General features: G+C 48.5%; 1 protein-coding gene across 2 annotated transcripts in view; it reads left to right on the top strand.

Annotated features, from left to right (window-relative positions):
* Positions 1-1,294: 1,294 nt before the first annotated feature.
* Positions 1,295-14,641, top strand: part of LOC142311104 (mitochondrial coenzyme A diphosphatase NUDT8-like) — a 119,693-nt gene continuing 106,346 nt past the window's right edge. Inside the window, exons 1-2 of one of the 2 annotated variants that reach the window (XM_075349211.1) lie at positions 1,295-1,341; positions 2,046-2,120. In XM_075349211.1, the coding sequence (XP_075205326.1) occupies positions 2,088-2,120 (33 nt within the window). In that variant the 5' untranslated portion in view covers positions 1,295-1,341; positions 2,046-2,087. Of the gene's footprint in view, positions 1,342-2,045; positions 2,121-9,664; positions 9,732-14,641 lie in introns of those variants that run through there. The other variant, XM_075349215.1, reaches the window with a different exon arrangement.

Genomic DNA, 14,641 nt, shown 5'->3' with positions numbered 1-14,641 from the left:
AGGGGGGTTTTCCCTCTTCCAAAATTATGGAATCCTCACAGTCCTCATATCTCCGTTTGGGAGCATCCCATGCGGACAATATTACCCTCATATTTTATATTATGATTTTAGCAGAAGGTGGATACCACACAAGGGGGATCCGGTATGTTCTGGGGGGCAGATATTCATTTGTGGGTCTTCCGTATGACCTACGATTAAGCTGAAATATGTGAGATGTGCATTATGGAATCTTGAGATCAGTGGTATGCCCGCCATATCTGGGGGACATATGTACCTCGCAATAATAATAACGGGAGGAAAACATGAAAGCACAAACAAAAAAAATCGCTCGGTCCTTAAGTGGTTAAAGGGACCCCGATAGTAGGAATTACCCCTATTAACTCCTTACAGCGCTGAATTTTGTTTGTAGTGCTGATTTCAAACAACCCTGATGTTAAGGGAAAGGTACCAGCATAATGGTAAAATCAGCATTTGAATTACTTTCTAATTAGTGTGACTAGTCGTACAGATAGATGAGCATGTGGTGCTGAGCAGCCCAGTCATCAGCTGTGAGCTGCGAGAGTGCAGGACAGACCTGAAAGACCTGAAAAATCGTGGCACTCCCGCAGAATCCAGGAAGGTTGGGAGGTATGACTGTCAGCTTCTGCCTCTGCAAGCAGATCACTGAGGGAAGGCGTCAGACTTTAGACATGCACTTTTGCAGTGATCGGTCTATGTGCCAGTGCCTGAAGTCATGGTGGTGCTTGGCATTTGTGTGATTTGGGAAGTGGGGTGGATACGGAGGAGCGTTGAGAATGACTTCTAAACACGAGGTCGTCTACACAGCATAAGACCAGATATCGTACGATAAATGTCTTCAACTTAGGCAGCAGAGGCCGTCCCTGCTCATCTGTGCTATAAAGATGCAGGGACTGCAGGCCTTACAACCTCATGCACAGGACTTATGTACATAAAACCGAATTCTTGATGCTCCTCACGTGACCTTTCATGGTAGGGGACATTGCTCTGGTCGGGTTCGTGCCCTTGGCTTTACCCATTCCAAAGTGTTTCTAACGAGTAGTAGCTGCCACCATTACTGCACGAGCCTCCAGACGTTGTTATTGTGGTTGAACTAGATTCTGGCTGCTGTCCACCTTTTTGTGACAACTGGATTGGATCCAGTGTAAAAAAGCCTTTTCGAAATGGGATCCACTACAGGTTTTAGAATTTAGAGCTGTACCTATAATTTCTGTACATAAATGGAAAGATCTCTTATGCTTCTGCTTTAAGGTATGCTTCGATGTGGAGAGGCTGTCTAACGCTGTACAGTGGCAGAGGAGAGGAACTGCAGAAAATCGGAGAGTAAGTACAGTGCTCTACACCAGCAGTGAGGCTTTCCTACACCCCCAACCAAATTGGAAACTCGTGTCAGCATTTCCGCAGTATCTTGGAACGAGCCTCTTATATTCTTTCATTATCACTTTTTTTTCAATGTATATACAGGCGGGTTTAGATGTGTTACCCAATGACGGGACCCTACACTGACTGCAAACACTGCAACACGAGACCCTACACTGACGGTAAACACTGTAACACGGGACCCTACGCTGACTGTAAACGTGCCGCCCCCGTGCCCGGCGGCAGCCGAGCCGCTCGGATCCGGACCTTCAGTGGGTAGCTCGAGGGTCCTCCGAGACCGTGAGATGATTAACATGCATTGCGCATGCGCAGCGTGAGCGGACGCCACGAGCACATCACTTCCGGTCTCACAATGATGCCGCGGGTCAGGGAAATTCCTGGTGACGTCAAGCAATCCCGCCCACATCATTCACAGAGGCCTTTTGGGATGCGCTCAAGCTTTCAGCCCACGGCGCACATGCGCAGAAGTCATCTCACGGACAACCAAGGTAAAAGAGTGATAAAACACATAAGTATAGGAGCGGGGATCATACATAGAATTAATCTACAGACATGTGACAGAAATACATCATATCAATACAAAAGGGAACGAAACCAATTTAAGATAATATGCAGATGTCAGGAAGTAATTTATTTTCGCTCCACAGAAGTGACAACGTCGGTTGAAAAAACGAAGATCCCCAGAACCTATGCAAGGAGTAAGAATAAAAAAGAAGAAAGGGGTAAGAAAATATGATAAAAAGACACAAATTAAAACTAAGGATTCAGGATAACCAGCATAATTTACAAGAAAGGAGCAAAACTCTGCTGCTCGTTCAGGCCACAGGGTTTCAATGTACCCAAGATATGGATCCAACGGCATTCGCGCTGTGCCAAAAGACGCTTCATATCCACAACTCTAGAGCCCATCCTAATCTGTTCAATACCGTGCACCTTAAATCCAGCCGGGGTCACAGTTGTGGTGAATACGAAAATGTCTCGGTATGGGTTTCAGGAGGGCCGGCTCCTCAGTCCTGCGTGCTGCCAAGAATGCGAACACGCAATTCCCTAGAGCTGAGACCTACATAAATTAAATTGCAGGTACATGTGGCATAATATACCACATATGTACTACTGCACGATATATAGTCTAATATTTTGAATTCCCTATAGCCATCCGCGGATTCAAACACAGTTGATCTCACCATATTAGGGCACGCACAACAGTCACCACAAGGGTAAAAGCCGACTCTCCTCCTACCCACCGCCAGGGGGTTAGTCACCTTTGCCACATAATGGCTTTTGACCAAGTGGTCCTTCAAATTCATACTCCTCCTTGCCGTCATCAAAGGAGATGGTCTTACTGTAAGACCTGTTGAAGCCCCACCTACAGGGGCAAAACGGCCGTAGTCTTTTTGTGCTAACAATCCTCATTCCCTCCCTGTAACGCCGAAGCATGTATCCTCTGACCATGAAATAAATCTGAACACTTCACAGCAATTACCGGTGAGTGCCGTTCCTTTTTTCTTCCTTTGCTTAATGTTCTATGCTCTGATGCTTTTGGAACAAGCACCCCGCAGCTGTATTCAGTATAGTCCGACCTGGAAGTCTCCTCTGCTCGCAGCAGAGATCAATAGCACCGTGTGTGCTTTTTACAACTAGCTGCTGATTGTTTAATGTGGACAGTCCTCAGTGAAAGTAGTGCCCCGCAAATCCTTCTTACTACTACTGCATATTTCAGTAAATCTATCTTTTAAACCCTCTCTGCCTGCTCCTCAAAGAGTTCGCCCGACGAACAAATACTCCTAGCTCTGAGGAACTGGCGTATAGGAATTGCCCTCACAGTAGGTGGTGTATGGGCAGAGGAGGCGTGCAGAGGGCATTAACAGAGGTCTCCTTTCTATACAGATCAGTGTGTACCACACCGTCAGTCTGTATAAGTATTTTTATGTCCAAGAAGTCAATCTCCCGTTTGTCACACTTGTAGGTAAGTCTGAAGTTGGAGTCATTGCGGTTCAATCCTGTCATAAATGTCTGTAAATCATAAAGCGAACCTTGCCAGATGAATAGTATATCATCAATGTACCTGTACCATCCTTCTACCTGGGGAGCGCCATCTGCCCCGCCAAAAATACCCCTCTCCCAGAGACCCAGGAAGAGGTTGGCATACGACGGGGCACATGCCACTCCCATAGCTGTACCTTGTTTCTGTAAAAAAACCCCTATCTTTAAAAATAAAAAAATTATGTGTAAGGATGAACCGCAACAACTCCAACACCAGACCGACCAAGTCCACATCCAAATTACTCATTGTTAAAAAGTATTGTGATGCCTCCAAGCCATCATCATGTTTGATGTTTGTGTACAGGCTTTCGACATCAGCCACCACCAAATACATGTCTGGCTCCAAGATCATGCCATCAAGGCACTGAAGGACGTCCATAGTATCTCTGACATAAGAGGGCAGCGTTTCCACTAAAGGGTGCAAATAAGGCTCTATAAATTTACAAATTGGATCGCATAGCCCTCCTATGCCAGAGACAATTGGACGTCAGGGTGGATTCTGGGGATCTTTATGAATTTTTGGCAACAGGTAGAACGTTGGAATAATGGGATTTTTTACCATAAGGCCATCAAATACCTTTTTGGTGATAGTACATTCATTCAGGGCCTGCTCCAAAATCTTTAATAGGATAGATGAAAAACCTCCCACAGGATTATGAGTCAAAGTTGTATATACCTCGTTATTCCGGAGCTGCCTGAACACCTCCCGTTCATACTTCTCCACCGGCCAAATAACCACATTCCCCCCCTAGTCAGCAGGTTTAAAAATTACATCGTCCCAGGACTTCAACTCACCCAGGGCTAGCCTCTGATCCGATGTAAGATTATCTTTTTTCTTCCTGTTGTTAATTTGTTTCAGATCATTTGCCACCAACTGGGTGAAAATGTCAACCTGGGGACAGATGGACAAAGAGGTGAATGTGGTAGACCTAGGGAGGATAAAGCGAGGGAACTTATCAGGTGCATCAATGGTAGACTCACTTGCCAGCTCCTGCAGCACCCGGACCGCCTCCCGTTCGGCACGACTGTTGAGGCCCAACTCAGCAACATCACCTTTAGAGTGTAGTTTTCTTAGGACAATTTTCCTTGCAAAAAGATGCAGGTCTTTTAGGGCTGTGAAATAATCATAGTGATTAGATGGTACAAATGTGAGACCCAAAGGCAGAACCTCCCATTGTTGGGGGGTAATGGAGTGAGTAGATAAATTAATTACCTCCATGGCTCTGTTCTTGGTTCTCTTTTCGGTCTGCAAAGGTGGTGTTATCTTACGTTTGGTTGACTGTGTAGCAGACCGAAAAATTTCTAATAAAGCCCAGCCGTTCACTACCAGCATCACCATCCTCCCTTCTAGTCGAGTTGTCCTCAACAGATGATACCGATGAATATGAGGCAGACCGGGTGCGTGGCGAGGATCTCGGCGTTTTGTATTGTTTCCTCCACCTATAGACCTTATTGCTCTGGAAGTCAGACAGGTCCCTCTGATACTTCTTAGTCTTGGTCCCAATGATCTCCTTCTCCCACTTTTGGATTTCCACATCGAGATCAGCATAAAATTTAGAAGATCTCTCAGGGGATAATGATTTTTTAATATCTTCCTGAATAGTACCCAAATCAGCATCAAGTTCTGTCAATGAATTTTCATTGGATTTGACCAGCAAGGAAATAAAACCTCTGGAACAGGTAGTCGCCTGTTCCTCCCATTGACTTTTAAAAACGTCATCCTCAGTGAGGAAAGCAGGGGATACCTGCACCCGGAGGACCCTGGGAACCAGGCCACAGGTTAAATATTTCTCTAGGAAGGCCTTGTTCCACCAAAGTCGCAACCTCTTATTCATAAGCTCCTTGTATTTTTTAGTAAGATCAGATGAGTCCGTAGAATTAAAATCAACGCTTGCACCACTCTCTCCCCCAAAAACTTGGTCAAGTTGTTCACGCCATGTCTGTTCGCGTGCTTTAAAATCCATTATATCAGATGATACAGCTGGGATAACACAGAACATTAATGTAATCAAATACATCATAGAGACTCACAGATGGAAACTCCAAACAATATAGATAATCAGAAAAACGGAGTCATATTCCAATATTTTAGATATTAAATATATAATTTTATTGATATAGATATTTAATAAAATAGACACAAAGTACAAAAAGGGGGAAGATAAAGTGCAAAGAGATAGGGCAGCAAATTGCCACGGTTATAGTAGTTCAGGAGCACAGTATTACAGTGGTGCAAAAGGCAGAGTGTACCCAGCATACAAAGATTTTTTTAAAGGTACAAAGTGTATCACTAATGATATAAAAATAGTCACATACTGCCATGGATGTTAGAGTCAGCCCTACAGGTACAGAATAAGGTAACAACTAACCAGCATAGGAGTCTAAGTACTGCATCCGTGTCAACACTCCACAGGACATGCATGCAATCATAGCATCAGTAAATATAAAGTATGCCCTGTGTAGTTAAATTGAATAAAATCACATGTCCATGTGTTAAATCACGGATGCAGGCAGAGATGTCCACTCACTGGTGAGGTAACGAAAGTTCACCTGAAATGGGCAGACTCGCACAGCCCAGCATACACAGATGGAGTAGTAAGCCCACTTTGGCACTGGGGACACGCTGCGGCCACCAAGTCATAGAAGTCAATAGTGCTCACCCATTATGTAGTTCCACGGCAAGTGCTGTCCTGGGGCCCCGACGCTGCGTTTCCTTGAGGGGCCATACATTGATTGTGTGTGCCGGGCTATATATAGCCCAGTATAACCGTGAGATGATTAACATGCATTGCGCATGCGCAGCGTGAGCGGACGCCACGAGCACATCACTTCCGGTCTCACAATGATGCCGCGGGTCAGGGAAATCCCTGGTGATGTCAAGCAATCCCGCCCACATTATTCACAGAGGCCTTCTGGGATGCGCTCAAGCTGTCAGCCCACGGCGTGCATGCGCAGAAGTCATCTCACGGACATCCAAGGTAAAAGAGTGATAAAACACATAAGTATAGGAGCGGGGATCATACATAGAATATGTATAGAATACTATGTGGTGGTAATATGTTTGGTCACAGTATGGCGGTATTTCTCCCTTTTATGTTGTTGTATTCGGTCACTGTGTGGTGATAACATGGCATCTGGTCACAGTGTGGCGGTATTTCTCCCTTGTATGTGTGACGCCCCTGAATTAGTCAGGGTGTCACAGGGTACTGCACTCCTTTCCTTCTGGTGCAGGACTCAACCCCCATGGTTCTGGGATCCCAACCCTTGGTATTGCTCCATCAGCATCCAAATCCTAGTCACACCTCACACCACACCCTGTCACCAGTGGGTGGTCTAACTGGAACAGGGCCACTCGCCTAGGGGTCAAGCAGATTGGTGGGAGGGGGAAGTCAGAGAGAGGAAGTAGAGAGCAAAGCTTAGGCAGAACAGTAGTAGCTCCCAAAGAGTGAGGAGCTGGGAGTTGGAGCTCCCTGGGGACTTTTGGCTAGGTCACGGGCGGTGGTCTGGGACCGAAGGAGTCGGAGACCCGATCGCAGGGCATTGGAGAAGGGTGCCTGGCTTAGTTTAGGAGTACGGCCGGCACCGGAGTACCTAGTAACTGAACTGGTACCAAGCATGGCAAGGTACTGGACCCTAGATCAGGGAGTAGCTTCACGCAACCTGATAATTAACCTGTGGAGGATAGTCTTTTTTATGAACTTTCCCCAAGGGCTCAGAGATTGAAGGCACCAACACAAAAGAGGGAGATAGGGCTTTCCAGCTTGTGCGGCCTACTGAAATCACAAGTGTCAGCTATCGAGAGCATAGCTCCCCCACTTAACAGTAGGGAGCAGGACCCCGACAGCTTCAAGCAGAGGGGTCACTCAGAACATCTAAAATACAGTGCATGGAGGCAAGGTACAGACCATCAGCAATACCAACGGGAGCGGATTCCTGGACGAGCTCCCCCGAAGTGGCAGCGGCACCCAGAGACTTTGTTTACTTCTGTGTCAGAGTCTGACTTCTCGTCGCATCCATACCAACATGGCCTGAGTGAGTACGCTGTCCTCCCCTGCTTCCAATCTGCACCACGCTCCCCTACACCTCATTATCACGCGTCCCGGGGCTTCCCCTAACCGTGGAGGGAATGTCATCTGGCTGCCCCCCTCCATCTTCCCCAGGTACTCCCATCGGCAGCGGCGGTACTCCCCTTACCGCGAACCACGGGTGGCGTCACGAACTCTCACTCCCCTATAAATACTGTCTTTGCATTTGAAGTGACCAATTTGTCATGAACAGTTGAGGGGGTCACATCAGAATCCCACCCGCTGTTCATGGATTTGTCAAGAACACGACTACTCTCTAGCGTCCCCTTAGTGTCAGGTCAATTTTGGTACTGACGGACAATAAGTAAATGAGGATGCTGAGCTAATAATGCCAAATATTGGAGGTCTCCCAGCAAGTGTAAATGTATATATCATCGATTCCCGCTAATGGAATATATATATACCTCGGTACCTTAATGATAGCACCCCTATAATTCTACACCACAATAATTCCGCTGCCACCACCGGACGTTTCACAGGCAGTCCGGACACCTATTTCAGATAGCATAAGGCTCTTCGGGTTTTGGATTCGTATATAAAGCAAGAGGAAAGAAACTATTAAATTTTATATATTTAATCCAAAATAGAAGGCAGTGTTTATAAAAATATACAAGAATTTACAAAAGGGAACAATACAAATACAGTATACAGTTACATAAAATAAAAGGAAGAATGAGAGAGATTACTACACCTGGTCACAGATTTTGACTCAGATATAGGGGAGAGGCACCCCAGGAAATGGACAATCCTTTACACAGAATGTATATTCACAAGGCATTGACGCAGAGGGTAAAGACACATTGTCTTACATTAACCTCTATCCCACCTGCAGCCCCCACCTCTGCAGACATCATTTAAGGGAGGGGGGTTTTCCCTCTTCCAAAATTATGGAATCCTCACAGTCCTCATATCTCCGTTTGGGAGCATCCCATGCGGCGGACAATATTACCCTCATATTTTATATTATGATTTTAGCAGAAGGTGGATACCACACAAGGGGGATCCGGTATGTTCTGGGGGGCAGATATTCATTTGTGGGTCTTCCGTATGACCTACGATTAAGCTGAAATATGTGAGATGTGCATTATGGAATCTTGAGATCAGTGGTATGCCCGCCATATCTGGGGGACATATGTACCTCCCAATAATAATAACGGGAGGAAAACATGAAAGCACAAACAAAAAAAATCGCTCGGTCCTTAAGTGGTTAAAGGGACCCCGATAGTAGGAATTACCCCTATTAACTCCTTACAGCGCTGAATTTTGTTTGTAGTGCTGATTTCAAACAACCCTGATGTTAAGGGAAAGGTACCAGCATAATGGTAAAATCAGCATTTGAATTACTTTCTAATTAGTGTGACTAGTCGTACAGATAGATGAGCATGTGGTGCTGAGCAGCCCAGTCATCAGCTGTGAGCTGCGAGAGTGCAGGACAGACCTGAAAGACCTGAAAAATCGTGGCACTCCCGCAGAATCCAGGAAGGTTGGGAGGTATGACTGTCAGCTTCTGCCTCTGCAAGCAGATCACTGAGGGAAGGCGTCAGACTTTAGACATGCACTTTTGCAGTGATCGGTCTATGTGCCAGTGCCTGAAGTCATGGTGGTGCTTGGCATTTGTGTGATTTGGGAAGTGGGGTGGATACGGAGGAGCGTTGAGAATGACTTCTAAACACGAGGTCGTCTACACAGCATAAGACCAGATATCGTACGATAAATGTCTTCAACTTAGGCAGCAGAGGCCGTCCCTGCTCATCTGTGCTATAAAGATGCAGGGACTGCAGGCCTTACAACCTCATGCACAGGACTTATGTACATAAAACCGAATTCTTGATGCTCCTCACGTGACCTTTCATGGTAGGGGACATTGCTCTGGTCGGGTTCGTGCCCTTGGCTTTACCCATTCCAAAGTGTTTCTAACGAGTAGTAGCTGCCACCATTACTGCACGAGCCTCCAGACGTTGTTATTGTGGTTGAACTAGATTCTGGCTGCTGTCCACCTTTTTGTGACAACTGGATTGGATCCAGTGTAAAAAAGCCTTTTCGAAATGGGATCCACTACAGGTTTTAGAATTTAGAGCTGTACCTATAATTTCTGTACATAAATGGAAAGATCTCTTATGCTTCTGCTTTAAGGTATGCTTCGATGTGGAGAGGCTGTCTAACGCTGTACAGTGGCAGAGGAGAGGAACTGCAGAAAATCGGAGAGTAAGTACAGTGCTCTACACCAGCAGTGAGGCTTTCCTACACCCCCAACCAAATTGGAAACTCGTGTCAGCATTTCCGCAGTATCTTGGAACGAGCCTCTTATATTCTTTCATTATCACTTTTTTTTAAATGTATATACAGGCGGGTTTAGATGTGTTACCCAATGACGGGGCCCTACACTGACTGCAAACACTGCAACACGAGACCCTACACTGACGGTAAACACTGTAACACGGGACCCTACGCTGACTGTAAACGTGCCGCCCCTGTGCTCGGCGGCAGCCGAGCCGCTCGGATCCGGACCTTCAGTGGGTAGCTCGAGGGTCCTCCGGACCCGGGGTATCCTGCGGGGGGGGAGGGTGGTTTGGGGACGTAGTGGTACGGCCGGAGCCATATAAAGTTTGTGACGCCACCCACGGGATGTGGTGAAGGTGGTCTCTGTCTCTCTCCTGCACCTTTGTGTGATGTTGGACTTCCTGTGCTTGCAACTTCAGGAGTCAGTTCCCGGCTTGTGGTTGCCTAAGGAGCCCTCTTGCCCGCAGACGCTGGCCCGTGGGATTTCTGAGCCCGTGGCGGTGGCTGCTTATCCCCCTCGTTGGGCTGTTGTCTTCAGTCGGGACTTTGGCACGGTCTGTTCCCACAGCACCAGCCTGACAGCTATTTTGATTCATTAAAGCCATACTCCATGGACACCTTCCCAGGCTAATCCTCTAGTACATCTGATTCTTTACTTTATCCCTGGATCTCACATCCTCCTTAATTTGGAGCCTGGCACACCGATTCTCAGAACCCTGGCTGCACAGTGAACTCCTATCCAACATACCCTAAACAGACCTATACTGCACTAGGATTATATATACCACCTCAGACAACCTACTTTGTGGGCGTTTGTTATCAAAATATACAGAGATCAGTGTTTTACCACAAGTGCTGTGACCATTTGAGCCTTCCCTACCAGGAACCATATGATCTACCCACTACAAGGATTGTACTCACCATCTTTTGATTCATATACAGCCCACAGCTTCTCATGTCTTAGTGCAGGTGGATAAGCACATTTGTATACTTGATATCCTTACCTGCTAGTGATTCCTGCCCATCTTAGTCTGTCCAACCCGAGTAAGGCCCGTGAGGTCGAAACGTCGTTACTTGGCGGACTTGTTTTGTACAGCACTTTTTCACTTTTGCACCTTAAATAAAAGAAAAGGATTCGAAATCAACTATCTGTGTCCATTATACCTTCATTTTGGGAAATATACAGTGTGCTGGAGTTATTCTTTTCTCCGTATGCCTCCTAGCCAGAGGTACAAGGGCTCCTACCCTGGCACCTGTCAGCAATTAGAGCAGGCCCAGAGACAGGCCTGCCCCTCAGCACTTGGCCTTGACTCACTCCTCACTCCTCTCTAGACAAGACTCCAAACTCAACTCAACTGACTTGTGTCCCACCCTTGGCCTTCTAGACCCCTTGATGGGCGTGCACCAACCGCCTGGTCACGCCCACTGGTGTGTCCTCTGGTCCTAAGGGGGGGTGACTAGGGTTTACTGTGTTTGGCTGGTGTGACCTGTGAGGGACTGGTGTTATGTGGGGCCCTATCTGTGACTACCTGGCCCAGCATTCTGGTGACTCGCTGACGGACTCCTCTGGCTGCACATCTTCCACGGGTTGTGGGAACATGATGACGGGAACTATCACCGCCCAATTCTGCATAGGCCAGTCCGCTGGGAAATCACCCATCACGGTGTGGATCACCTCTTTCTTCTTCTCCACGCTCGGCGCAGGAGTGGGAACTTCTTCTACCAACTTCAGGGGCTCTGGGCACTTCTTCAGGTGGTCCCTGGAAACAGTGGCTGTTGTCCTCCCATCCAGTGGGTTGTATGACGTAGGGGGTCCTTTGCCACTGGTCATCAAGCTTGTGCATCCTTCTTTTACGCTTCAGCACCACATCTCCGGGTCCAAAAGGGGCAGCCTGAGCCCGTTTGTTGAAGTGTTGTGCTTGCCTCTCCCGGGTGTGAAGCAGATTCCTTTCCACATACTCCTGGATCTGTCGATACTGCTTCTGTCGTTTGGCATGCCAGTTGGCAGTGGGGGAAAGAGTTTCAGGCACCTCCATGTCCAGGTCCAGATCCACTGGCAGCCGCCCCGGCCGAGCTCTCATTAGGTATGCAGGTGTGAACTTGGTGGAGCTGCAGGGGATGTTGTTGTACATGTCACCAAGTCTTGTAACTTCTCGGGCCACAAATTCCGCTCTTCCAGGGGCAGTGTCTTGAGGAGATTAAGGACCAGATGATTCATTTTCTCACACATCCCGTTAGTCTGGGCATGGTAGGCCGTGGTTCGGATCTTCTTGCACCCGTACAGGTGGCAGAATTCTTGAAACACCTCCGCTTCAAAAGCCGGGCCCTGATCCGTGAGCACTTTCTCCGGGTAACCATGTGGCTGGCAGAAGTAGGCCTGGAAGGCTCGGGCTGCAGTGCGGCCTGTCAAATCCTTGACGGGGACAACCACCATGAATCTTGAGTAGTGGTCCACAATGACCAGAGCATGTATGTATCCGCTCTGGCTAGGCGTGAGCTTGACATGGTCCAGAGCGACCAACTCCAACGGCTGGTGGGTGATAATCGGCTGCAGCGGGGCCTTCTGACTGGTTTCGTCCCGTCTCCTCAACGCACAGGGACCACACTCACGGCACCAGGCCTCCACGGATTCCCGCATCTCACTCCAGTAGAAGCGTTCCCTCAGCAGCATCTCTAGCTTCTTCCAGCCGAAGTGCCCTGCGCCATCATGGTAGGCCTGCAGGACCTTGGGCACACACGCCTGGGGTACCACCAGCTGGCGAACTTTTTCATGTGTCTTTGGGTTAATCAACCCCCTATACAGCTTACCCTGATGCAGGTAGAGGCAGTCACGCTCCTTCCACAACTGCTGAGCCTTAGAGGAAGAGGTAGGACCCAGCCTGGAGGCACCTTGGGCAATCATCATTTTGACGAGCTGGACTGCGGACTCCTGATCCTGGGCTTCCTGCCACCCCTGGCTGGGCAGCGGGTCGAGGTTCACTTGCTGCTGGCCAACACAGGGCTTTTCGTACCTTGGCTGATGAAATGCGGGCAGCTCGATTTCCTCCAGACCGTCTTCCTCTGTCCCTTCGTCAGGCAGGTGTGGCATTCGAGACAGGGCGTCTGTGTTGGTGTTCTTACGGCCAGCCCGGTACTTAATGGTGAAGTCGTAATTGGATAGTCGGGCCACCCATCGCTGCTCCAAGGCACCCAATTTAGCCGTGTCCAAATGGGTCAATGGATTGTTGTCCGTGTAACCAGTATACTTCGCTGCCGCTAGGTAGTGTTTAAATCTCTCAGTTATCGCTCAGACGAGGGCCAGGAACTCCAGCTTGAAGGAGCTGTAATTCTCGGGATTCCGCTCTGTCGGTCGGAGCTTCCTACTTGCGTAGGCGATCACCTTCTCCCTGCCATCTTGCATCTGGGACAGCACAGCTCCCAAGCCCACATTGCTGGCATCGGTGTAGAGAATGAACAGGAGGCCGTAATCGGGATAAGCCAAGATTTCTTCCCCTGTCAAGGCCGACTTCAGCTGTTGGAAGGACTCTTCATGCTTCTCACCCCAGACAAACGGGGGTCCGGGAGCTCTGTCATTCTTGGTCTGTCCCACGAGGAGGTCCTGCATGGGTGCGGCCATCTTCGTGTATCCCTTGATAAAGCGACGGTAATAGCCCACCAGGCCCAGGAACTGCCTCACCTCTCTCACAGTGGTAGATTGTGGCCAACTCTGGATAGCGGTGATTTTCTCAGGATCCGGGGCCACGCCCTCTGCACTCACCACATGCCCGAGTTACTGCACTTTGGGTTTTAACAGGTGGCACTTAGAGGGCTTCAACTTCATCCCATACTTGGAGAGGGCCGCGAACACGTCCGCGAGGTGCTCCAGGTGGGCCTCATACGTCTTGGAATAGACGATCACATCATCCAAATACAGCAGAACAGTCTCGAAGTTGAGTGAGATGTCCCAAGCAACATTCCATGAGCCTCTGGAAGGTTCCCGGGGCATTGCACAGCCCAAATGGCATACTGTTGAACTCACAGAGTCCCATCGGAGTAGCTAATGCAGTCTTCTCGCGGTCCTCTTTCGCGACCGCCACCTGCCAGTATCCACTAGTAAGGTCAAGGGTAGAGAAATAATTAGCAGTCTTCAGCGCAGCCAGCGACTCTTCCATACGTGGGAGAGGGTATGCATCTTTATGCATTATCTGATTAATCTTCCGGTAATCCACACACATCCTCATGGTACCAGCCTTCTTCTAAACCAGTACCAATGGAGCTGCCCAGGGACTACAACTATCCCGGCTGACCCTCAACATATCTTTGGCGCATTGGTAGTGTGCAGGTGGGATTGGTCTGTACTTCTCTTTAATGGGTGGATGTGTGCCATAAGGATATGGTGCTCAACTTTCTTAATTCTCCCAAAATCTAGCGGGTGCTTACTGAAAACCTGTCCGTACTCTTGCACTACCCGATATACCCCTTCTTTGTGATGCATGGGTGTGGACTCGGTGCCGACATGCAACTCCCGGCACCACTCCTCTAACTGTTTGGGAGGAGGGTTGCTGTCTAAATGCAGTGTGGTGGTCGTGGTGGCTGTTTCATAGATAGCGTGTGCGTCTACTGTGAACAATTTGGCTATAGTAGCGTAGCGGGGTAGCCTGACCTCCTGCTCACCGCAGTTCATCACTCTCACGGGCACTCTCCCCTTCTTGACATCAATCACCCCTCTGGCTGCCATCACTGTGGGCCAATGCTCCAAAGGCAGCGGCTCCACCACTGCCGGGTAATCCTGTCCCTGGAGGCCTACCGCTGCCCTGCACCAGATCATCCTTTCACTCCGAGGCAGCACCACCAAA

This window comes from Anomaloglossus baeobatrachus, chromosome 5 (assembly GCF_048569485.1).
Source record: "Anomaloglossus baeobatrachus isolate aAnoBae1 chromosome 5, aAnoBae1.hap1, whole genome shotgun sequence".
NCBI lineage: Eukaryota > Metazoa > Chordata > Amphibia > Anura > Aromobatidae > Anomaloglossus > Anomaloglossus baeobatrachus.
Note: the sequence above shows the minus strand (reverse complement) of the source record. Positions and strands in the feature narration are given on the sequence as shown.